Source organism: Lepidochelys olivacea (assembly GCF_965140295.1).
Source record: "Lepidochelys olivacea isolate rLepOli2 genome assembly, chromosome: 4".
Taxonomy (NCBI): domain Eukaryota; kingdom Metazoa; phylum Chordata; order Testudines; family Cheloniidae; genus Lepidochelys; species Lepidochelys olivacea.
In genome coordinates, this window is record NC_140414.1 from 18,335,217 (window position 1) to 18,360,826 (window position 25,610).

Here is a 25,610-nt window from a genome sequence, read left to right on the forward strand (position 1 = left end):
GTGAATTTCTGTTACATTTGGGGATATAGAATATTTCTTGTTCTCAGTGCGTGGCATTAGTTATGTCTCACTAACACTGAGCATCAAAGTTTCTTTCGAGTTCTTTAAGTTCCTTGTTTTTAACTTCTCCATGTAGCCTGTCCATCTGGGCAGCTGTATCAGTCATTGATCTCTCAGAACTCTTCCTGTGTGTCGCACTGTTCTTGCAAAAGAAGCATCTGAGTTTTTTTCATTGCAATTAGAGCCATGAGCCTCACCATTACATGTGAACTGGGCTCTGGGTGGAATGTCCTCTTTTATCTTTATACTCCTTGTGAGGTTGGCTCTAAAACACATCTCTGTTTAGGATATGATTAAGATGAAAGGCCCAGAGCTTCAAAGGTGTTTAGGCTTCACTGATTTCAACGGGAATTAGGAGCCTAAATACCTTTGAGATCTGGGATAAAATGTGGGTCTGAACCTGTGCTTAGAGAAGTCAATAGGAGTACTCTCATTGATTTCACTGATGAAGGATCTGGCCCTTTCTTTGTTCAATCACAATTCTTGACAACAGTCATCAGAGGAAGCCATGTAAGATACGAGGAAATATATAACGACCAACATTAACTATGCACATGTTTAAAGCTCGGCATTTTCTGAATTGCTTTAATCGTGTTTTCAGAGGTTATCTGGGTATAGGTTGTATTTGCAGTTGACTTTACAATGGTATAAATTACTGAGTATGTTCAGGAATATTTGTTTCCTCTCACAACACAAGTACTTTTCTGGGTTTCAAATATGTTGTCAAGTTAAATGTCCTTGTGCTTTGGAATTCTTAGAAATGTAGATTTTTCTTATATGTTACCTTGCTTCACTTTTTCACAATTTGACTTCTTTTTTCCTCTTGGGATTCTTTGTGTGTGTGTGTGTGTGTGTGTGTGTGTGTGTTTTCACTATTCGCAATTACATTAATGGAAAAACCTAGTCACACTATCTCAGCTTTTCACAACTCCTCTCTCCAGCTAGATAGCAAAGTGCAGGATTTTGGCTCTGTCTGTGGCAGAAATGCATAGGCCTGTTGCTGCCACAACAAAAGTACATTGGGGGAAACCATTTCTTCTGTTTCTCCAAATGGGGAAGGACGTCATACAAAATGTGCCTTAAAAGGACCCCAACCTTTCTTGAACTGATGGTGGTGGATTTTGACCATAAAAGGCCAGATCCAGAGCTGCTTTAGATCTATGGAGTCCCTTTGCAATAAACATACGCCATTTATGGATCCAGCCCAAAGTAGAGATTTTTAAGATGTTTATTTCTAGAGGGAAAGCTAAATATCAAAATTATAGAATACAAAAGTGTTGAAAGGTGTTTATCGAAGCACAAGTTCTTGCAGAACAAGAACTGAACGGATTTTTGTCTTATTTACTATTCTTCTGCTTTTGGCCGAGTAAGTCCCTCTGTTCCAAACATTTAAAAGTCTGGTGTGGTTACATTCTGTCTTGATGTCTTGCTGTTATGTCTGGACAGTTTAGTTGGCTTTGCAGCCTCTTAGAGGCTTAGGGCAGATAAAGAGATGATTAGGAAATAATTGCTGTTGAGGGTAGACCGTGAGCCTCTCCTTAAAGATAATGACAGATAAAAACAGTCCCATTCCATACCACTGTTTACACATTTAATATTGTAGTAACAGGTTCCACATGTTCAGAAACAAACTCCTTTCACGGCACTTTAAGCAACTGTACGTAAACATGTCAGTCACCTCATTTGAGCAAAGCAAATAACTGAAGACGTATAAAGAGTGCAGCAAAACAGGGTGGAAGAACCACACCAAGGGGAGAAAATGATGCATAAGGAAAAAAAAATATCAGGAACATCCATGCCAAGAATTTTTTTTTTTATACTTTGGTAGTTTTAAGATTAACAAAGTCTTATTTTCCCAACTTTAGCTTTCCCCTTTCTCTTGCTACCTAGAGTTATCCACTTCTCAGTGCTGCTTGGCATTTTCAATTATTGTCTGGTAGCGAATTTTCTTGTATTGCTTCACTACTCCTGCTATATCTGAGAATACAACCATTTGAGGCCCAGAAACTCACCTAGCTCACAAACTTCAAGACTAATAGTGAGCCTAAAAGAGGATTCATTGTGTCCTTCCAATATTATGGCTGTACACCACCTTGTTCCGGGTATATCCGGTAACTGAGTGTGTTCATCACTGTCTTTTCCAGGTGCACAAAATGTGCAGCTATGGATATCCGTCTAGGCAGAGAGTGTAGAGGCAGAGAAGTTTAGATCTCGTGTGGCACTAATAAAACATCATAATGAAAGGACATTCTGACTTGGAGATGGTTTTAAACAATAGAATGGAAAACAGCCAACTGTCACTGCTTCAGAGATGCTACACTTAATTTGCTTGGAGAATTCTTCTGCGGCCCACAGCTAATGAAAGAAGTGTCCTTTTGGAGGAAATGGAAACAACTTGTATAGTGTAAAGACCCTTGCCAATACTTTCCTTAAAACAAATCAGCTCACAAACAGAAGTTTAATACATGAAAAATACCGACTGAAAGACCAACTTGGATTGAGCTGAGAAATCCATCATCTGACAGGAAACAGGTGCTTAAAAACAAACGTGCTTTAGTGACCATGAAAGAAACTCTGATATCGGGATGGTGAGCCAGATAATAGCAGGAGGGATTCATTTGTAATAAAATGTTACATAAGTTGGGCTGAGATCAGTGCAAGAAAGGAATAGCAGGTCTTCCAACCAATTTAAGGTAAATAGCAAATTGGTTGTACACATTTTTCTTTTAACATGTTTGAGGTCATGTTTATCTGCTTTTTTTTAACAGCTAGCAGAAATTGTATAGGGTATGTAAGAGTAGCTCTCCAAACAGTGATTAAAAGCCATTTTAAAATGATGTTACAGAATTAATCTACCTCCACTCTGCTTTGTCTTGGTCACTGCTACGATAGCAGCACTTCAGCAGTCAGTACTAATAGTAGTCTGTCAGCATATTCACTGTACTCTAAATCCCTTTGTTTTGAGTAAGGTCAATCAATTCTTATCTGTCTCCAACAGAATTGTTCCCCATTGCCGAATCAGTTTGCTGTGCAATTCCAGTGAAGCAGTAATTGAGGTCATAATTTGTCCCACAAAACCTTCCATTTAACAGGGAAGTGTATGAGGAGAAGAAGAGAACCCAGCTTGACTATCAGAACCCAGGCTGATTTTGAAAGGCTGACCGTAAGAAAAAAACAAACATAACGTACAGTTTTTTTGATCTGGTATCACTGAGACACAAAAAACATGGAACCCCTTAAATGCTCTTTTTACAGAGTTACTTTTCAGAGTAACCTTAAATATAAGGAGCAATGATTTGTACTGGCTGTGATTCTATTTGCACGTTGTTGAAGACAAAATTGTCATGCAGCCAAACTTTCAAAAGTAGAGACTGATGCTCTGTGCCTGATATTTTGAGTGACCAACTTGAGGCTTCAGAGTCCCTAACAGTGGGTATCTCAAGAGTGCAAAAATGGAGAGTAACCAAAATTGTGAACACTTTTGAATATTCTTGATTTCATGAATTCTATATGTAGAGCACCTACATCTTAAGTGTGGCAGTCTTAACGGGAGCCCACATTATAAGATGCACTGGCCTTTTTTGAAATCTCCTGTATCATTAAAATATGTAAATCCAAGCACTCTTATGTCTTTGTTCAAATATGATCTTTTTAAACAAAAAATGAAATGTTTAAATGGCTTCACTGCTGCAAAAAGCCATGAGTACTGCCGTCATCATTAACGAGAGTGTCTCACTTCTAAAGTCATGCACTCTACACTATGCTTTGAATAGTCCAACACTTTTGTATTAGGAGCTCACCACTTTGTACTGTTACTCTGAAACAGCCATGTTAGTCTCTATTCGCAAAAAGAAAAGGAGGACTTGTGGCACCTTAAAGACTAACCAATTTATTTGAGCATAAGCTTTCGTGAGCTACAGCTCACTTCATTGGATGCATTGTACTGTGAAACTTATTAGTGCATCCCACATACATTCCAACACCGAGTTTGTAGTTCCATCATTTGAAAAACTACAAAGAAAATGTAAGTAATCTTTCACTTTGTGCACATAAAGTGTAGCAGTCTGGACCTGGCTAGCTGTTAATGTGGTCTTCTGCTGCATAAATTATGAGTGTTCCAATTTACTAGTTACTACAGGCAATAAATCCAGTTCATTGCATTAAGCTGATAAAGCTATTACATTTATTTTTCGGGGTCATTTAAAAAAAACTTAACAGATTAGGTTATCCCAATTTACTGTACAACTCTTAGAACAGGAATTGATGGCACTGATCAAAGACAGGATCTTGTATTCAGTCCCCTCTTGCTTACCTTCTGCGTCCACTGTGTTAATGTCACCACTGCAAGTGGAACATGTCATCTCCAAGCTGCTTCTAAGTAATATCTAGCTACCCAAGTGAAATAGTCTGGTTTTTGTGGGCTCTGTTCTGTCACAGCAAAGTCAATGCTATTGTTAGTCACAATGTGATGCTGTGTGATGCTTTCTATCCTGGTGTCTTTTTACCTATTCCAGGAAAGAGTCTTTTTGTAAAATAAATGAAAAGCAACAGTATTCCTTATTTTGTGTATGGCTTCTATATTGTAAATAGGAAACAATAACAAATTACGTTCATCTTTGCAATGAATACATCTTTCACTTGCATCTTCATTCCTGCCATTCAAAAGGCGGCTCAGCCTCCTGACTTGGGGGAAAGTCTCTTTTCCAGTGGATGAGACCAAGAGGAGGTTGCCAATAAGCCAAAGAGCACAGTTGCGATGGATGTCTCTGTGGGAAAGCTGCCTTTTGGTAGGGGAGCTTGGTGTTTGAAAGCAAGAAGAGAGAGAAGTTCTTTGTGGAACGATTCCTGCATGCATCTGACTAGAGAGCTGCTTTTTTATGGGGGGGGGGGGGGCTGCAAGGATCTTGCTGTGGACGGGGAGATTCATTGTCAGCAGACGCGATCTCTCAAGTAGGAGCTTTGAACTTGGGTGCACAGGCACTTGGTGTGTATTATGCACACGCTTCGATCAGTCAGGAAATGGACGGTTTCACTTTTGCTGTCTATTATTGCCCCTTTTTTCTGCACTCTTAGCCCAGACGAGCTTACCATACTCTTGTGATTTTGGAGTCTCCACCTGGCTGTGGAGGCGAGATCTGTACCCTTTGAATAAAGGATGATGACATACTCGCAAACAGATGGTTAAACCTCACTGCTTGTTTGTCATGCTTCTGACTGCCATTAATTCAACCTCACATATCTGAGACTACTGGTATTTTAATTCTGAATGCGCCTGAAGCTGTGTGTGTGTGTGTGTGTGTGTGTGTGTGTGTGTGTGTGTGTGTAAGAGAGAAAGAGAACCTGAAAAGCATGAATCTTTGTTGTATTTCGGATTGCAGGTTGGCAGTGGTGCCAGCTGTTTTTACTTAGAGCTATAAAATGTGCCAAAGGAGTTTCCAGCAGGCATAAATAACAAACCAGTTTATATCATGTCAGGACTATGGAAGCAGGCCTTTGAGAAATGATCTCATAGGCATTCTTTGTTGTAGATCTGGCACATACTCTGTGCTTCATTCTTTTCTAAAAACAACTCCTGTCTTTAACACTGGCATGTCCCACACATACTCCTCCCGCTAGGTCTACATTAACCAGACCCACACTGCGTTTGGAAGGTAAAGGCTGCAGATTTATTTAGTGACTTTTATATCCACTTATTTACAGTGATATTGTGCCTCATAATACTCCCCACCTATAAATCTTATATGAAGCTTCCATTTTTAGCATTGATTCATCTACTGCTGTTCCCTATGGCAGTCACGCTTCCAACAATCTTTCACATACTATCTAGGGCAAAGGTGGGCAAACTACGGCCCACGGGCCACATCCAGCCCACGGGACCGTCCTGCCCGGCCCTTGAGCTCCTGGCTGGGGAGGCTAGGCCCGGCCCCTCCCCTGCTATCCCCCCTCCCCCACAGCCTCACCTCGCCGGACTGCCAGTGTTCTGGACCGCCGCTTCTGCCAGGCAGCGCGGCAGCATGGCTGGCTCCGGCATAGTAAGGGTTGGGTTGGATAAGGGGCGAGGGGACCCAGGGAGCAGTCAGGGGACAGGGAGCAGGGGGCGGTTGGATGGGTTGGGGGTTCTAAGTGGGGGCAGTCAAGGGACGGGGAACGGGGGGTTGGAAAGGTGTGGGAGTCCTGGGGGGCCTGTCAGGGGGCAGGGGTGTGGATGGCGGTGGGGCAGTCAGGGAGCAGGGGCCGTTGGATGGGGGTGGAGTCCTAGGGGGCAGTTAGGGGCCAGGGGTCCTGGGAGGGGGCAGTCGAGGACAAGAAGCAGGGGGGGTTGGATGGGGCGGTGGTTCTGAGGGGGGCAGTGAGCAGGCAGGAAGTGGGAGGGGGCAGATAGGGGGCGGGGGCCAGGCTGTTTGGAGAGGCACAGCCTGCCCTACCCAGCTTTCCATACAGTTTCACAACCCCAGTGTGGCCCTTGGGCCAAAAAGTTTGCCCACCCCGATCTAGGGAATCACTACAGGACATGGACATTGCTACATTATAGATAAATCTAAAATTATTTTTCTTATTTATTGTCTGACTGTAGCAGCACCATAGGAGGAACTAACAAGCATCTTTGCACATAAAGTACAAGTGCTCACACATGACCTGTCACACAGACTTCTGGGTGTGGGTGAAGTTTTTCTTTGGCTTCCTGTATTACCAGTCTGCATATTGGAAGGAAAAGGAACATACAAAATTTAACCACAAACACCAAGGCTGAACTGATCAATCACGGCTGGTTAAAGTTAAGCCTCTACGTCTATATTTAAGCACCATAATGACTGCATTGATTTTTCAGAGCTGCTGAATTCACCAGTGGGAGCTGTGTGGGAAAATACATATCAGCTGTTTAGGTGCATAAATACAAGTTATGGGGCAGAACTTTAGCCGTCCACTTTGGATAATTTGGCCCAAGTGGCTACCTGGCCCTAGAACGGGTCTCAATAAATTTGCGAACTTAAGTACATTAGTTTCTTGAGTAATTCCTGACATTTTTGTGATGAAAATTACACTGGATTCCAAAGAGATCCATCCTAAATGGCCAAAATTGCTTCTGATGAATTGAAAGTGAAGTTCTGTTCTGAAAAGCTACTGTGTGAAAGTGGCTTTGATGGGTTCCATGTTAGTTGTTTCTCATTGATTTCATTATAAAATATATGAAGTTCACAAGTTATTTTTTTTTCTAACTACCCAGCCGGCAAAATGAGACCTAAAAGTCAAGCTGTGGTCTTTCCTTTTCACCCATCATCACTAATAATAAAGGTTATGTAGGCCAAATTATGCCTTCAGTTATACCTGGAGCAATATTGTACTCATTGGGTTTGCACAGTTATAACCAATTGGCTATATAATGAAATTGAGCAAACAATTCTGCTGATGGTACAGAACAAAAGTGTCCTTGTTTTTTTCTGAGCTGTACTGGCTCTCCAGAGCTGTTTGGGAGTATAAAATAGTAAACTCTTACTAGTCGCTAGAGTCTGCAATGATGATTCTGAACATACACAGGGAGCAAATCTCTTGGGGAAGAAAGGTCCATTGTCACATGTTGTAGTCACTTTTCAGAGTAAACTCTCACTGTTGTAAAGTAACATAATATGTGTTTAGATGGCCCATTGGATTAGCACACTGGCCTTTTATTTCTACGAACAGCACTTCAAACCCTCTTTTAATCACATGTATAAGTGAATTCTGAACTCTGACAATTGCAGCAGGTCTACAGGAGCAGGGCTAACAATAGAAATAAGGTTCTAAGCAGTAATTAACTAACGAATCCTTCAGATAAGATGAAAGATACACAGAGGGTTGCCAGGCATCTGGTTTTCGACCAGAACGCCAGGTGGAAAAGGGACCCTGGCGGTTCTAGTCAGCACTGCTGACCAAGCTGTTGAAAGTCTGGTCAGTGGGGCTAAGGCAGGCTCCCTGCCTGCCCTGGCTCTGCGCAGCTCCCCGGAAGCGGCCAGTATGTCTGGCCTCTAGGTGCAAGGGCAATCAGGGAAGCTCCGCATGCTGCCCCCACCCACAGCTGTGGTGGCGCTGGTATCATGCACAGTACAGAGCCGCCGGGCCTCGCCTCCGCCTAGGGGCTGGAGATGCTGGTTGCTTCCGGGAGCAGTGCGGAGCCAGGGTGGGCAGGGAGCCTTCCTTAGCCCCGCTACACCACCAACCAGGAGCCACCTGAGATAAGCCCAGCCAGAGCCCAAACCCCCTGCCCCAGGTTGGAACCCTCTTGCACACCCTAACTCCTCCCCCCCAGACCCCGCACCCCAACCCCCTGCCCCAGGTCAGAGCCTTCTCCCGCACCCAACTCTCTACCCCCTCCTGGAGCCTGCACCGCAGCCCCCTACCCCCTTTGAGCCCCTCCCCCCACACCTCAACCGCCTGCCCCAGCCCTGAGCCCACTCCTGCACCCCAAAACACTCATCCCTAGCCCACACCCCGAGCTGGAGCCATCATCCACACCCGTGCCCCAACCCAGTGAAAGTGAGTGAGGGTGGGGGAGAGCGATTGACGGAGGGGGCAGGCTGGAGTGAGTGGAGGGTGGGGCCTCAAAGAAAGGCTGGGAAGGGGCAGGGACTCAGGACAGGGGCGGGGCAATTATGTTCAGCTTTGTGCAATTAGAAAGTTGGCAACCCTAGACAAATAGTATGATCCTAAATTTATCTGGAGTTATCTTCAAGAAAGTTCCTCTTTCCTCTGAATTCCCAATTCATGCTTATTATTACTGCCAAAGTGGTGGTGTGTGTCCAGGCCTGTCAGACATCATGTTTATTTCTCCTACTAGATGCAGTCAGACTTGCCTAGCAAACTCAGGTTCTCCTGCTGTATGTTGGGAGGGGCTGGCTCCCTTCCACTGTTCAGTTCCTTCTTTATTCTAGAATTCACCCAACACATTTTCCCCACTGTCTTCTTACCTTTTGTGTTGTCCCAGATCTTATAACAGCTCCTGTATCAGACCCATCACCTTTGGTCTAATGTGTAATCATTCCTTTATGTAAATGATAAAGAAAACTAAGCTGTCCTGTAGACTGTCTGTTCCCTCTTTGTAGTCTCTACATTTGGAAAGATTAGACTTAGAAATGTGGGCTCAAACCTTACTACTTAGGTCTGCTGTTCTCTGTTCACCAACATCTCAGTAAGCCCATTCCACTCCTACAGAAGGTGCAATGGGTAATGCGTATGGAGTTGTGTGCTCTGTACCACATAGACCCTCTACTTTTTCCTTGCCTCCTGTTTGTAACAAGACCCAAGTGATGATGCCACGTCCCATCCATCAATTCTTATAACAATAGACATCATTAATGATGGTTCCTTCCATCCTCCTGTTGACTTCTCCTTCAGCATGTGTGGTGAATATTGTTTAATGTCATTACCTCTGGAATCAGAACTGAACTGTTACATGTGTATTGTCTCTAGAGTCTGAGTTTGAGCTTCATTGTTCTAGGTGCCATATGTGCACAGTAAGCTACAAGATCTTTCCCTGAAGAGCTTTGTCTCAATAGACAAGGTAGGCAAAGAGTAGGAGAAGGGAAGGATTATTATCCCAGTTTTAGAGAGGAGGACTTGAGGCACAGAGAGAGATTGATTTATCCAGTCCCACACAGGAAGGCATGTGATGGGTATTTTCTGTTTGTGTGTGTGTGTGTGTGTGTGTGTGTGTGTTTTAAAGGGAAAACAACCACAAAGTTATGTTAAAATAATAGCCTCTCACCTTGCGAATCAACATCCATAAGCATTTCAGAGCAACGGTTGCTACCTCCTCCTTGGTTCACCCTAGTCTTCGGTAAGACTTCCAAATACTCAAAAGGCATTGTGCCATGCTGTTTTACAAGATCTGTCAAAATGAATATCTCCTGTGTGGAAAGTTTTCTTTGATTTTTCTTGTTTTGTCCACTGTTCTGCTGTCTTTTTTTAGGAACTTTATTGATTTCAAGTTTTTATTTTTTAAAATGATTTTAACTACAGAATGGTTTCAGTTAATACTTTAAACACTGTGTTATTTAGACGGTAAAGTGATACCTATGTTTATGTAGGTTTTAAATATTTTTTGAATGATTTCCATGTTTGTGCTATGTGACAAGCTGCTTTATTTATTTATTTATTTTTGGCTGCTCTTGAGTGAAGGTTCCTTTCTGTAAACACACTTACATTACCTTTTGGCTCAGTTAACTTTTGGCATACAAATAAGTTCACATTTTTTATTAAATAGATGTGAATATATTTTATTTTGAGGTTTACAAAATATCATTGAACCTTAAATTGCTCTCTGCCTCATACTGCACTGTGTGTTCAAAGGACACAGGCAAATAGCTTTAATATTTCTCACACACACACACACACACACAAAATATTCCACTACAAGAGATTCTATCATTGTTGATAGGCACATTTATCTATGTCATTCTTTTAATAAAAGATGAAGAAAAGGGCGCATTCTAATTAGCTTATAAAAGCTTCAGCCCATGTTATGTGACAAATTAGGGTGCCTTGGTTAAAACTCTTATCCACATCCTAGCTGTTATCCAAAAAACTACCGGGCCGAATTCTGCACTCCTTACTCTGGCAAGGCTCCCAGTATAGTCTTCTGAGCAAAGACTGCATGACGTTTCCTGCTGTTTGATTTTAATGTTGTAATTAATTGTAATTTAAATGGAAGGGAATGAAAAGGACAGGAGGTATTACAAGGCTGAACATCCAGGGCTAAATTTTCTAAGAGTCTTCCACCTGGCCTTTTGATAGCCAGTAATAGTTCTGTACACTGTTTTCCTCAAGGAGGTTGTATCTCTGAAGTAACATAGATTTTTGTACACTATCTGCATGTGCCTATGCAAAACCTGCAATTGATTTGTCTTAATAGTGTGGTTTATGGGCAAAAATGCAATGTGCGCCCCAAACTTGAGTTCTTATGAATGCAAAAACTTGGCTGGGAAAAGCTGTCAACAACAGTTGAGTTTTTTTGTTTTTTAGACGTGGCCACACAGCATTTTCAGTTTGTGTTAGCTTGTGTTTGGCCTCTCTGTGCCTCTGAAATATTGTATCTGCCACTCGGACAACAGTCGCTCTCCGATGGGGGAAAAATGCTCTTTTTAAAAGCCTGTTTAAAACAACAACAAACCCCCGCAATTTATGGGGTGCCGAGAGTGACTATGGTAGAGACCGTAAAAAAACTGGAAAGGAGGAAACTCTCTGAAACCTCCTCCACGCTGTCTCCTGCGCTGACAGGATGTTAGAGCTTCTAGCAATTGTTAACATTTTGCATAATGGAAAGAAATAAGTATTTCTTTGGGGTGGGTGAGTTGGGTGCCCAGCTCCCCCTGAAAGCTGTCGAGGCACTTTTGACAATCCCATCTCCTCTGGCGTGGCCCACTGAAGTCAGTAGCAGTCTTTCCATAGGCTTCACACGGCTTTGGACCAGGCTTTATAAAAAGCACCAGCAGTGCAGTCCTGCCCCACATCTTCTTGACAGCTTGGTTTTTTCCCCAGGCCTACAGTGGTGCTCCTGGAGCCTGTCTGTGGCCCTCTTTGGGGAGGAGAGAGAGTGCAGCTTCCTCTCTATCAGCCAACCTTTACATAACTGCAATAGATTTCTAAGAATTGAAAAAAATCTCCGTATTGTTTAAGTATTAAGCAATCTCTGTTTTATATATAGGATTTGTGTGTGGAGCCCCCTGTATGTGCCCCTTTGGTTCTCGACCTCACCTTCATGCCTTTGGAGGGTGTAGTAAGATCTCACGATGCGTTCCCACCTCGGTTTTTTTTTGTTTGTTTGTTTTTTTTCTTATATCCCTTCCTTTGGTGATTGGAGCTTCAAAACAAGAGCTTTTTCTTTGGTTATAAAACACACAACAAAACCCAACCCTCGCACTCTGTTGGCAGCAATTGAGTAATGAAGAATAGCAACAAACATGTAATCACATGCCATTAAGGAAAGTAAAAATTCAGCAAGAAATTGGCTTTCAGTTTCAAGTTTCCAAGAGGAAACAACAGTGGGATGGGGAATGCAATTTAAGAACTATGAGAGATACCAGGGCATTATCAACACTTTACCAGTTATCAGCAAAGTAACTCATTCTGATTAAGCAGCCAACAGTGGAGATGCTGTTAGAAATTCATTATGGTACCTCTGCAGTATTGTGCAGTGTCATGCAAATCTCCAGGGAGGCACAACAAAAGAAAGCTTAACTCCCAGAGATTTTTGAAAGCACCTAAGAGATTTAGGAGCACAAGTTCCAAGGCAATTCACTAATAAGAAAACAGAACAGACCTCTAGTAACACCTTCCATACAGCAAACTGGGTGTGGCTTTTGTGTGTGTGTGTTTGCAAATTGCAAATGTGATTGCTGCTAGTTGGATACCAACATCAAAACTTTGCCCTCCCTGAAATCAATAGGAAGTTTATTAAAAGGGAGTGTTAACTTCCATGGGTTCAGGATAAGGCCCAAATGATTTTTTTCCTTCCCTTGCCTTCCTTAAGGTTCAAGGGTCCACATAAGCCTCATAAGAAAAAAAAACTCTGTATTTTCACATATTTATTTCAGTGAATATGTTGATCTTTTTTATATCTACGCAACCCACTACAATTCTTATGTTTGTCATGGACCACATTTTCAAAGGTGCTTAGCACCCAACAGCTCCCATTGTTCTCTCTGCTCTTCTAAAATCTTGCCAAATTGTGTTGTGGTACCTAAATATGAGAATCTGGGTTAAATTGTGGGTGCTGAGCACTTTTGGAAAGCTGACCCTATGTAGCATAGATAAAATGTGGAGTAGTTAGGTATCTCGCTTTTTCCTGGATCTTTTTTTTTTTCTTATGATTAAAATCACCTCACTTGCTTATGTTTCTGTTTTTTCTCTAATCAATGCAGAGATTTTGTGGTGGTAAGTGCTATAGTGTAGTAGGAATAGGTGCAATGTGGGTATAGATAGAATGTGTGTGGTTGATAACTGACACAAGGTCTGTAGCTAACTGATCTGACTCCATAGACTAGCTGATCTAGAGGGACTTTTCCATCTGATTTCTATAATCATCAGTAAATCATATTTCTGCCTTTTATCATATCCATTTTGCCTTGATATTCAAAGGTTATGAGCATTTCCTATTGGTGCAGCTTCCATTGGAGGCAGCTGGAAATCGTGGGTGCAGAGCACCTTTGAAAATCAGGTCTCATTTGAAAATGGACATTATATAAAGGAAGGAACCCAATTTACTGATGATCGTAGACATCAGAGATTAAAAGACTCTTTTAGATATCTAGTCCAATGTCTTGCCTTGCAAGAATTGTTCTACGCAGTATATTTTATGTGTTCTTTTTCCATGATGGTTCCCATTGTGTAGGTATCTAGTGTATGCCACAGAAAAATATTTTATAAAAATAATGTGTCATTACTCTAGGTACCTTCACTGTTCAACTTGATGAATGCACTTGGCCATTGACCTTGTACCTTGACGAATGCCCAAGGCATGCTGGTGTCTGGTGTGTCTGCAAGGATTGTGAACATATTATCTACAGGATGTAATATCATAACCACTGGCATTGACATCTACCTTTCCTAAGTGAGTCATCCCTCCTCCTCCCCACCCCCACCTTCCTCCTAGCGTTTGATTGCAGGACCAGCTGCAACTTAATTTTCTGCCTTCAATACGTTCTCTCTTTTGCCTTTCCCAAAGAATAGACTCAGACACTCCGACTGCTGACAAGAAAAGAATTTCCTTGGATAGGTCCTAAGCCAGCATTAAACGTTCTAACATTAAGACTGCAAAGAAAGCAGAGGGCAACTTTAATGGAAATGCCATGCATCCCTCCCCCACCCCCGCCACCCCAATAACATAGTTATTGAAAAAATTGAAAAAAAAAATTGAAAATTGAAAAAATTGGAAAAAAAAATTGAAAAAGTATCACGGAACCAGAACGGGCAGAAAGCGATCATGGAAACTCAAAATCGTGTAATGGTAACAAGTAGAAAAATACAACAGTTACTTATTGCAACTTCAGAAGTGACATCATGAATTGGTTTTCTTTGAACAATTTTTATGAAGTTTCTCAGTTTGTACAGAATAATGCCATCCACTGTAACATTTTATATATTAAAACGCTGGTTGATAAGTGATTTACCTCTGTTTCAAACTGAGGTTCCCATTATCCTTGCCCTTTTGAAATAGTGGATGTGGAGCATCCTTCAATTCTGATGACTGAAAGGGTAGCTGTGCTTTCAGAGAAAGGATTCATCAGGTTTTTTTAATGTTACAGCTGGATACTTTATAATCCATTCACAAATGTAAGAGAATAGTCTGTTGCCCAGAAAAAAACCTGGGTTTACAACTGACCTACAAGTTCAGCCCACTACTGGAAAGTCTGAAATTTGTGGCTGCCTACTGTTCCGAAATCCGCTTTGGGCAGGAAAGATGCCAAATATGCAGCACACAAGGTGTTTCCATAATTGCTGTTCAGCGCTGGAGTCCAGGCCAGCACTCAGCTCAGCCATCACATTCCCTGATCAGGATAGGTTCCATCACGTACCTGCCCGCACCCGTCGCACTCCAGCCATGCCAACTTGTTGCACAGTGCAGAGGAGACAGAATCTCATTTACTTTACTCTGTACTATTGATAAATGGATTTGTACACACACATTGCAATGTATATTACTTCTTTATCAAAATGCTTGTATAGCCCTTTCATAGGGTGGAAAGAGATAAAAGAGCAGGGACTAGCTTTCCCCAACAGGGGCAATTCTTTATGTAAATGAGGCTGGGAGCTGGAATTTTTAAAGCTGGTCTATGGGCAGGGAGCCCTTTCAGTTTCACAGAGCCTAGCTATACCTGATTGACAGATGAATCACCAAAAAAATAAAAAGATAATGAACTAGCTAATTCCAGAATGAGGTTATATGGGATTAGTCTGTCTACTGCAAACCTGCCTACAAACATACTAGTCTTCTCTACAGGTAAGTGAGAAAAATACCCTCCGGCAGCACCACATCACTTCGTTGCCTTAGAAATGTACTTCATGTTCGTTCAACTGCCCTTGTTTTCTCCACTTAGACACTTCACCTCTAGATGATGGATTTAGAATGGTTCACCTAGACTAAGTTGCTGTGACTCTCTTGTGCTGAAAGGAGCAAGTCCTTCCTCCAGCCTGAGTCTGAAGCATGTGGACTGTGCTCTGGAGAGGTCAGCTGGAGTTCTGGAGGGAAACTGAATTTGCCAATTGTCACCACCCATTACCAGGTGGCAGAGCCATAGCTGGGCTGCTCCACAGAGACGCCCACAGCCTCTGGGTGCCAGTAGGACTCTCCAGTGGGAGGACTTAGCCAGTAAATCCACATAGCCTCAGATGGACAACCAGCTCCCTTGTCTCCCCACTAAAAGCTCCTCTGTGTTTAGATACAGGCATGTTCCATGCAGCCTTCCTCCTGTCTGTGCAGGGGAGTGTAACTGGTTCCACTGCACTTAGGGCCCTCCATAGCCCTTACAGGGGCTGCCAGGCTTGTCTGTGACATTCTGCTCTTTGATGATGGCTTTCTTTAAAGTCTGTTAAATGTGAAACCCTGCATTCGCTGCCTTTCCTAAAGCATTACAGGTCCAACGGCAACTTTAGCTTGGCTGCATTGTACAGTCTGGATGCTCTGTGGTGTGCATTTTATGACCCTAGCAGTTGATTAAGCTAGATATTTGGCAGAGAAACAAATACATACTAATTTGACCCCATGACTTTCCTGGGGTTGTGCAGGTACAGAATTTGGAAATGTATGTATGTATTGTTTCGGTTTTTCAGTTTATAACCATGAATTTGCTCTAACATAAAAATGAAGTAGGACTGGGAAAACTCTGCTTATAGTACATTTTTTCTTCTGTCTGTACCATACAGTGACATGAAACTCCAGTTTTTATCCCGTTCGCGTGCCACTTTATTATGGTGGTTGGGGCCATCTGCCTGCACTGTTTAAACGGATGCATTAAAAAGTTGGTGGGGGGGGGGGGGGGGTCTAACAGGTTTTTTAGTAAAGTTCAGGGTTACTTTAAAGCTGATGTAAAACGACTCCTATTCTGAGGTAAAAGGATACTTTAAATAAATCTGTGCCTGATTCTCATTTACAGCCATTTACCCCCTGTCCCTTTATGTTGCTTTGGCATTTATGGTTATTTTAAGGCTCCTTAGCTCTGCCACAGCTTTGTAAAGAAGTTTTTGTATAAATGAGAATTGGGCTCCGTGTTTTTATCATGGTTGCCTAGTGTTCAGTGCATGTGGTATGATTTGCCCCAAGAGCTTTTGGGCTTTTATCGATTAGCAAAAGTTCATTAATTTTTTAAGAGAAATCTGCTATTGATGAGATCAGAAATAAAATGTGAGAAAACAGTTTAGTCTGAAGTTAGACGGTGAAGTTTTTGATCTCTTTATTGATCTCTGCTGGTCTAACCAGTTCAGTACATTTATCATTAACTGAGGTACCTGTCCCAGGAGTTGGGTGAATGATTGTGACACTGAGGCCACAGGCAAAATCCAAAACTTCAGTGCAAATCTAAGGAATAATACTTTTTGAATGAGAGATACTGCAACAATCAAATCCCAGAGATCTAGGAGCTTCCATTCAACCATTCATGGTGAGTACATCCAGAATCTTCAGTCTTAGACTGAAGCACTCACTGTTTCCACTCAGTTTAAATCTCCTCCTCCCCAAACTCCAAAGAAGGAGGTGTGGAGGGGAATTGGTCCTGGTCCAACCTGCTCTAACTATTGTGCATTTCCTCTTGGACCTCAGCCCATAGAAGAGAGGAACATGCTACTACCTGCTCTTTTCTGCTGCCTTTTAGCTTCTGGAGAGGCACTGCCCGTCAGCCTTAACTTGTATTAATAATGTTTGTGGGCAGTAAATACTAAACTGAGTTTGCCCCTTTTTATTCTATGAATACCAGTAGTGCTATTGACAATGGACACATAATCAATAATACCAGTAATCTGTAAAAGTGAAAAATGTTCACATTTGCATTAATTAAATTCATTATGTTTACATACTCTATTGGTTGTACCTATTCAAGTCTTGCAGGTAATATTCGGGGCCAGGTTTCCCAAATGCTCAGCATCCAGCAGACTCTCATTGTGACACTTTAGCGCCAGATTTTCCAAAGTGCTTGGAACCCAACATGCTGTGGCCTTTTGGAAATCCCAGCCTAATAAAGGGAGAAGGCAGTAAAACAGAAGTGAAGTGGAAGACATTTTTCATTTTAGCTTCAAAATAAGCATAGCTGTCACAAAGCTTTGTCATTATTTCCAATATGATAGATAGTCCAAAATGTAAACAACTTGGCCCTTTTTTTCAGTGGAATAGTCAGGATGCAAACCTTTGTCTGTGTCTTTCTGTGTAGAATGCTCAAAATGCAGCCTGGATATTTCCTACTTATTGTGTAGTGAACACGTCAATGTGATCTACTGAATGGAATGCCATCAGTTACACTTTGTTCAAAAGAACTGCTCCTGTACTGACCACAGAGGGCCCAGTCCTTCAAGGTGCAGAGGGCCCTCAACTCCTGTTGTAGTCAGTGGACCTGGAAGGAACTCATTGCCTTGTACAAACAGACCAGAAGTGAATGATAGTAAACATGGCCCCAACTCAGCAAAGTATTTAAGCATATGTCTAACACTTTAAGCATGTGAGTAGCTTGAAGCATTGACTTCAGTGGTTCTCCGAACATGCCTACGGTTAAGCATGTGACTAAGTGCTTTGCTGAATCAAGGCCTGTGACATGAAGAAACAGAATTACTGAATGGAATACCCAGTCACATACTCCCTCTCTCTGACAGCCTGCTCACACATCACACTCCCATGACACTTGCCGTAACAGCCTTTTGTAAGGTTGACAATAAGTTTAGTGCACAAAGGTAGTAAACACAGGGTTTTCCTGGATACGTGGAGCTCTGCATTTGCTTTCATTTCTTGTCTGCTGAGTTATTAAACTCCGGGTCATGGGAAACAAATGAGAAAATCTATGAACAATTTCTGTTTCATCAATAGTTATTAAAGAATATATGGCAAATTACAGAGCCTGCATTTAAGGACATCGCTGGGGATGCATGTCTTAAGCTTCGCAGAGATGGAGGGTGAGGGTGCAGTGGAAAGTTCAATGCTCACTACATCATTATTAGCTGATGAATGGCCAAATTCAGCCTTCCTTTTGACTATTGTTTTCCCTTCTTGTGTTTTCCTGTGTTGAGCAGTCGTGCGGTAACTAGGATCTGTGAGAAATACTGACTCCCGCTGAAGCAGGTCCAGGAGACAGGAATGAAGCAGATGGGACCATTAAAAAAATATATTCACAAGACAGAACCAAATAAACACAGAGAAACATATAGACACTGTGCACTGTTTTGTTTCAAAGGGTGGGAGGCTCAGCATTTTGTGAGAATCAGGCCCTTTAAGCGTCTCAAGTTGGGAACCCAAAATCACTAGTCACTTTTGCAATTCTTGTCAAAGATGATGTCTCTCTAGACTGGGAGATGTTTGTTCTTGCTTTGTAGGAGGTTGCATAACTAAGAAAATTCTCTGTGGGGAGAATAATGGCACATACTGTATATCCACTGTACAGAAAGTAGGAGGGGGGAAAGCAGCCCTTTTGCTCACATACACACAAAAAAGGGATTCTCCTCTTCCTAACCACAGAACCACCTATTTAAGGAGGGAAGTGGCAGCCAAACCAAAGGTGCTGTACAGAGCAGAAAGTTCTTTCTTTCTGAAATGATTATTCAGACTATTCCATTCATGCAGCCGGTATAATGATATGATGGCATTATGAGTATATTTCCATTGGACGTTTCACTGGCAGCTTTGCCAGCAGAAGCAATTTCTAGAACTGGAGCTTGTGTATGAATTTCCCACTTGTGTGCTATCACAGTGTTTGCATTCTTGAGAATGAAAGGACTTGAGGTTGAATTGTAAAGCTGTTTGCAGGTCTGGTCTCTCACCCACACTGATGGTTTACAGCTTCTGAAAACAGCTCAGGGGAAACCTTGCTGTTTGGTGTGGGGAGAGTTATTTGTGTGTTATTTGAACCACTGTGATGCTTAGGAGGGAGAGAATTCTCGACTAATGAGCCAGTATTTGAATCTGCTCAAGATGAACAGCAGTATACGTACGTGTCCAGCACATTTAGCAATAATGGCCTGAATCCCATATGACAGGTTTCAGAGTAGCAGCCGTGTTAGTCCGTATCCGCAAAAAGAAAAGGAGGACTTGTGGCACCTTAGAGACTAGCAAATTTATTTTCTTAATAAAATAAGACTAATAAATTTGTTAGTCTCTAAGGTGCCACAAGTACTCCTTTTCGTTTTGCTTAATCCTATAGTCCTTACTCAGGCAAAACTCTCATTGACTTCATTGGAAGTCTGGCCTGAATAGTATGTGAAAGGCCAGCTTGTTTGCCTAATGGGGGAGGGAAGCACAATCTCTTCTCTGGTCCCTTGCACACAGATAGATCATAAAGCTGTACCATCTTTTGGGATAGTGAAGCCTGCTCTCTTCTGCTTCCCCTTGTACATTCAGGCCGGAGTTGAGGGGACATGACCCTTCCCTTCTCTCCACCCGCTCTAGGGTGGTTGCACCCCTGGAGACTCTCAGAAGAAGTAGTCCTTCCCTGCCATCTCTGGAGCATAGGGACTCCGATTGTCCGGCGTACATATGTGCGGGGATGGGGGCAGGAGAGACACTGTGCCAGAGCCACAGAGCCAGGAACAATCTAATCCTGAGTAAGAACTGCAAGATTTGGCCCATGACTTGCATTGAGAGAGATCAGATAAGTTGCTATAGGTTTGTATCTTACTTAGGGATTTGCTGGGGTTGATTTTGATGGAGCCATATGGCTAAAACTTGATATTTTATGTTGTCGGCCAAGACATGTTCTTCCCTTAACTTTCTAAAGCCATTGTTGTTTCTTTTTACTATAAAGAGGGGGCAGAAATACCTTTGTGGTGATTTCAGACATTAGCTGAAGCACCTGCAAGCCTGATGCACTATAAAATATGTCTTCTGTAAAACCTCAATCAACAGGATTCTGTAAACCTTGGCTCAGACCAATGCCTCCTTCAGAAATCAAGTAGAAGCTTTCGTTCTTTTTGAGAAGACTAACATATGAGCATATGCCTTAAACAATAGAGTTAAAAACATTAAATACACAGTCTCTACAAAGAATAGGAGTGTTAATGTTTGTTAACTTCAGAAATGTCACAGTCATCAGTCATTTTATACTATATTGTGTGGCCAGTGTTTGGAGAGGACTTGAACTCTTACTGTCTTCATATTCCTTGCATTTTTTTTTTTTTTTTGGCTCTTGCTGGATCAGATTTTCCAAAGAGCTCTGTGCAGTGGGTGCTACTCAGCGCTGAGCACTTTGAAAATCTGTCCCTGTGTGTGTAGGTGCCCATTCACATAATACCATCTGCGGTGGTTCTGCCCTTATGGCAGACTGTCTCATGCATTATCGTCTGCTTCACCTGAACCTCTGCCCACTAACCCATCTCTTCCAGAAACACTTTCAATGCTCTCTTCTTCAGGGCCGTTTCAAAGAGCTGCAGTTTAAAAAGAGAAAACAAGAAGCCTGTCAGAAAAATGCTTCCTTCTTTCCCCTGTCTCTTACAGGGTCCAACAGCAATGAAAAATACATCTTCCCTATTGGAATAAACAAGCACAACCTCATTGATTTAATGGAGCTGCACCTGCCTTACCCTAAAGATGAATTTGGCCATCACTTTAATAGGCCAAATAGGACCTGTAATATTACAGTTCTGTAATTTGGGACAGGGGATCTTCAGTGCTGCTCCAGTGCAGGGGGAAGGTTCTGCCTCACATGTTTGGGGAGAGGGGAGTGTAAGGGAATACACGATGGAGTGATTAATTTTTTTTTCAGCATGACCACATTACTCACACGTGAGGAAGCCACAAGTGAGTTGCTCAAACCACCCCAGACTAGTGCCAACAAAACCATTACACCACCCCAGCACCATCATGTGTGCTGTGAGTTGCTTTCATGTTTCAGAAAAATGATTCCAGGTGACGGAGTTTAAAAAAAAAAAAAATTGGCCTGAATCTCCTCTCACTTACACCACACACTCAGATACCGTGGTGATGGGAGGAGGGGAGATCCATGTGACGAATTGCAGAGTCACGTGGCAGATGAATTCATCATGTACCTTTTGACCACTTCACCAACTCGCTGCCCAAATGATCCATCTCCACTGGGACCTAGGATACCCTGGAATTAGAGGTGTACTTTCCAGCATGTGTAGACATACCCATAGCTTTGATCAAGCCGCTGCACTAAAAATAGCAGTGTAGCCATGGCAGCACAGGTAATGGGACAGGCTGTCACCCTGAATACATACCTAGGGTATCAGATGGGATCATACATAGGGCAGCTAGCGCCTCCTGCTGTTCAAGTCACAGTGGTGACACCACTATTTTTATCACAGTAACTTGATGAAAGCTAGCTCAAGTACGTCTACCTGAGCTGGAAATTACATCTTCCTCAGGACCTATTCAAACCAGAGGAATGACATTTGTGTACACCCCATTTACAGGAGGGTGTTTATCAAGCAAAGATTTAAAAACCTGATTGTTTCTCTGTAGCGGCTCTTCTCAGCGGACTGGATGGTCTGGATTCCATGTACAGCAACATAGAGCAGCAGCTAAATGAAACGCTGAGACGACGCAGGCATGCAGGAGACAATGACTACAACATCGAAGTGCTTCTAGGAGTGGATGATTCTGTCGTCCGATTCCACGGCAAAGAACATGTTCAAAACTACCTCCTCACCCTTATGAATATAGTGAGTATCTATGGCAGGTCCTCCTTGTTTCCTCTGAAATGTAGTATGAGCCTTCAAATATTTATCAGTGTTCATTTATTTATTCTTTGTATTGCTGTAGCACCTAGGAATCCCAGTCATGAACCAGGGGCCTACTGTGCAGGGTGCTGCACAGACTTATACAGGGTCGTTTGTATCTGCTGTATGATCAGAATTGATTGCCTTTTTAAAAAACAAGCAAACTGTTGGTTCCTTTTTCAGTGGACATTTCTTTTAATCCGTTTTTTATCACAAACTTTTCTACAGGCATATGCCTCTCCTGCCAAGTCTCCACGAATTTCTGAGCTTGGGGCCTTGCTGAAAATTGATCCTGCATGCACCTGTCTGCTATGCACAAAATAACCAATTGGGCCTAATTCTACAAGTCAGTTTGCGCAGGAAGTGCCCTGTGCCAATGCAAAGCCTCGGAAAAGTTCCCACTGACTGCAGTTGGGCTTTGTCTGAGTAAGAGCTAGCCAAGGACCTCAGGACTTCCCTCTGTTTTTACTATCAATTTATCTAGAAGGAAAATAGCCATTTTTAAAAATTGACTAAGTTTAATAATTATGAAAGTCCTCCATCCTATGCCCTTTTGACCTGTCCAAAGAGGAATCCAGGTTTTGACAAGTAGCACGATTAAGTGCATTCATAGGACTACCATAAATATTGTAAGGATTCTTTTATCTTATTTACCACAGGTCATGATGACTATACCTGTCTCTACAAGTCCTTTCCAGCATCACATCTTTAAAGGAAAACCCAATAAAACGTGCTAAACAAATGAGTGTTCTGTTTACCAGGTGGCAGTTTATGATCGTGAATCATTCTAACCCTATGAAAAATACATCTTCCCTATTGGAATAAACAAGCACAACCTCATTGATGTAATGGAGCTGCACCTGCCTTACCCTAAAGATGAATTTGGCCATCACTTTAGTACTCCGATGTGAATAGAAATGAGAAGAGATCAAAGAAACAGTGAAATCCATTCCTCTAACCACCTTTCCAATGGCCTTCCTTAAAAATTGGAAGTGCAAGTGAAGGAAAGAATTGGTGATGTGATTAGAGTTCAAAAATGTTTATCTGAGTAAGGCCTGACTGCAGCTCACTTATAAAATGGTTGGGAGTCTTCCCTCCGAAGGAGAGGAATCAACAGACTTCTCAGTAGTGGGTCCCATGACCAATGATTCAGTTCAGCTAAAGGAACCTTTAGAAGGCTAGGTGTTTATCTGAAGTTTATACAAACTTCTTTGCTTAGAAACTAGATTGGAAATCTTTCAGGAACAGATGTGTTCACCAAAAAGTGGGTCATGGCAATGGGCACAGGACTGGGAGCCAAGAGCTCTGGGGCCAAATTATCTGCTGGTATAAAGTCAATGTCGAGAACTTGGGTCTCTAGGTTCTAATCCAGGCTCTTCCATCGACTCACTATGTTAGCGATGGCAACTATTATATAGCCTGGTTTTTAGAGGCACTGAACACTCAAATCTCGCGCTGAATTTATTAATATTCTCTCATAATAAAAATTATTAATAATATACTCATCAAAAAAATTGGTACAAAATTTGTATTGAAGGCCTTTAAGCCAGATTCTCCTCTCTTTTACATCAGTACAAATCAGCAGAAGCCAATGGGATTACATACAGTATATGTAAACAGAGTGAGAGGAGAATCAGGCCCATATTGAATGTTTGGTCCTCATAAAGGGTTTTAAAGTGAACTGGACACACCTGCAAAATATTTTAATCTCACTGGTACAGTTCTCTTTGCTACCTCTGACCGGCAAAATCCCCCCCACCCCCCTCACGGGAGGAGCCATAATTAGTGTGTGGCAGTGAGTAGAGTCCGGATAGCTCAGTGTGAGCAGCCCTAGCTACATGATGAAGTGCTTGTTCCTGCTCCTTTGAAACGCAGCATTGTTCACCCTAGCCACTGTCTGCTGCAGACAGCAATTTATAGACTTACTGGCTGGGGATGGGGGGTCACACATTTAACCTTCAGACCACACCTTCCTGGGCCCATAGTGTGCTGTCTGGTGCAGGAGTGAATTGGCCACCCTCACTGTCCCTCAGAAAGTTGATGGTTTTGTACTGCCTTGTTTTGTGGAGCAGGGAGAGAAAGCAAGGGGAAGCTCTTCCCTCCTAGTGCACTCATGCAGTAATGGGCTGATCCAAGGCCCACTGGATCCAGACACTGCACAGCACTTGAATGGGTGATTGCTGCATATAAACATGAGATTGACTTGGAAAGCAAGACTAGGAGCTATGCTGAAGGATGTATTGATTGACAGCCTTTAATAGATATTCTGCCAAGCACACTGTTAATTGATTTAACTTTATGGACTTTACGATCCTGCACATACCCTAGGAAGTGGCCAAATTAACTGACTGTTACTTTTTGAAGGAGGAGAAACATGGTCCATATTAGCTGTTTCACTAACTTTAGTTTGTTTAATGCTTCATGACAGGACTTTGTGATTTGGTCAGTGCTCCAGATGCTTTATAATTAATTCTTCATTGATATTCTAGTATGTCTCAGAAATGTCATAAAGGGGGAAGCTCAGTTTACATTGCTAAACTCTCTTGCCACACCACATAGAAGAACCCTGTTACCAAGGGGAAAGAGATCTTTCGGGCATCGGGTACATTTTAGATGCTGAAATGAGTAAGAGTTTGTTTTGTAGTTAATGAAATACAGAACAGTGAAACCTTCATTAATGATCTCTTCCAGCAACCAGCAAATGCAGTTATCTTAAATAAATGCTTTGAAGTAGCTTAAGGTTTTCAATGCAATTTTGTTTGATCTGTAATTAAAGGCCTCCTCTATTAGGCAACTGATACTTGCTACTCTGTGGTTGGTTACTTAAGATAAGTATCACTGTATTAAAGTAACTCAGATCAGAACGATATACATGCAGGGTTTCAAGTTTCAGGGAGCAACCTTTGAGTAGATTTTGACTTGTCTGGATTTATATTATTTTGCACATTTTTTGCACTGCCAGCTCCTTGGGCAGTGAGGTGACCTTCTGTGTACTCTGACCAAAATCAATGGGCCCCCCCCCTTTTTTTTTGCCAGTTTCCCCATTTTGGTGATAATTATCAACTCTAGGTCCTTATCAGCTTTGCTGCTTTCTGAGTATCTCCTTCCTCCTGAATAACTTTTGGTTATTGTTCCATAGATGTATTAGCAAGGACTTTTTTCTGTGCTCAGTTTTATTGTGTTTCCTGCTCAAATATTCTTCGCATCTCTAGAGTTGGGTGCTCAGTGTTGGTCCAGCTCTGCTCCTAATGAAGTCAGTGGGAACTGATCAACACTGAGTGCTTTTGAAAATCCCGCCTTAGATCTCTGTGAATTATTATTTTTGCCCTTACTACTGATTCCTTTCTTCACTTCCAGGTTTCACCACAGCTTGCAGTGTTACAGTGGAAAAAGGACAAGGGACAACCTTAAATTTAATGTACTTTTAAAAAAAATCAGATAATATAGAAGTATTTAAAACCAACTTAAAAAGGTTAATTAATCCTTGTGACACCTCACTGGACAGTTTCCCACACTTCAATACATAGGTTTTAAAGAATAAATAAAATTCCTGTTATCAGATGTATTTGAAATTTTCTGCCATCTACTTGCTTTGTGTTGAGACAGTCATGTACACTTGCAATTCTTCAGCCCTTTTATTTGTAAGATAAGAC

At 42.1% G+C, this 25,610-nt stretch overlaps 1 protein-coding gene across 1 annotated transcript in view; it reads left to right on the plus strand.

Annotated features, from left to right (window-relative positions):
• ADAMTS3 (ADAM metallopeptidase with thrombospondin type 1 motif 3) overlaps positions 1 to 25,610 on the plus strand; it is a 187,216-nt gene that overhangs the window by 116,810 nt on the left and 44,796 nt on the right. The window contains 1 exon segment of the mRNA XM_084625921.1: positions 21,701 to 21,900. Within this exon segment, the coding sequence (XP_084482047.1) occupies positions 21,701 to 21,900 (200 nt within the window).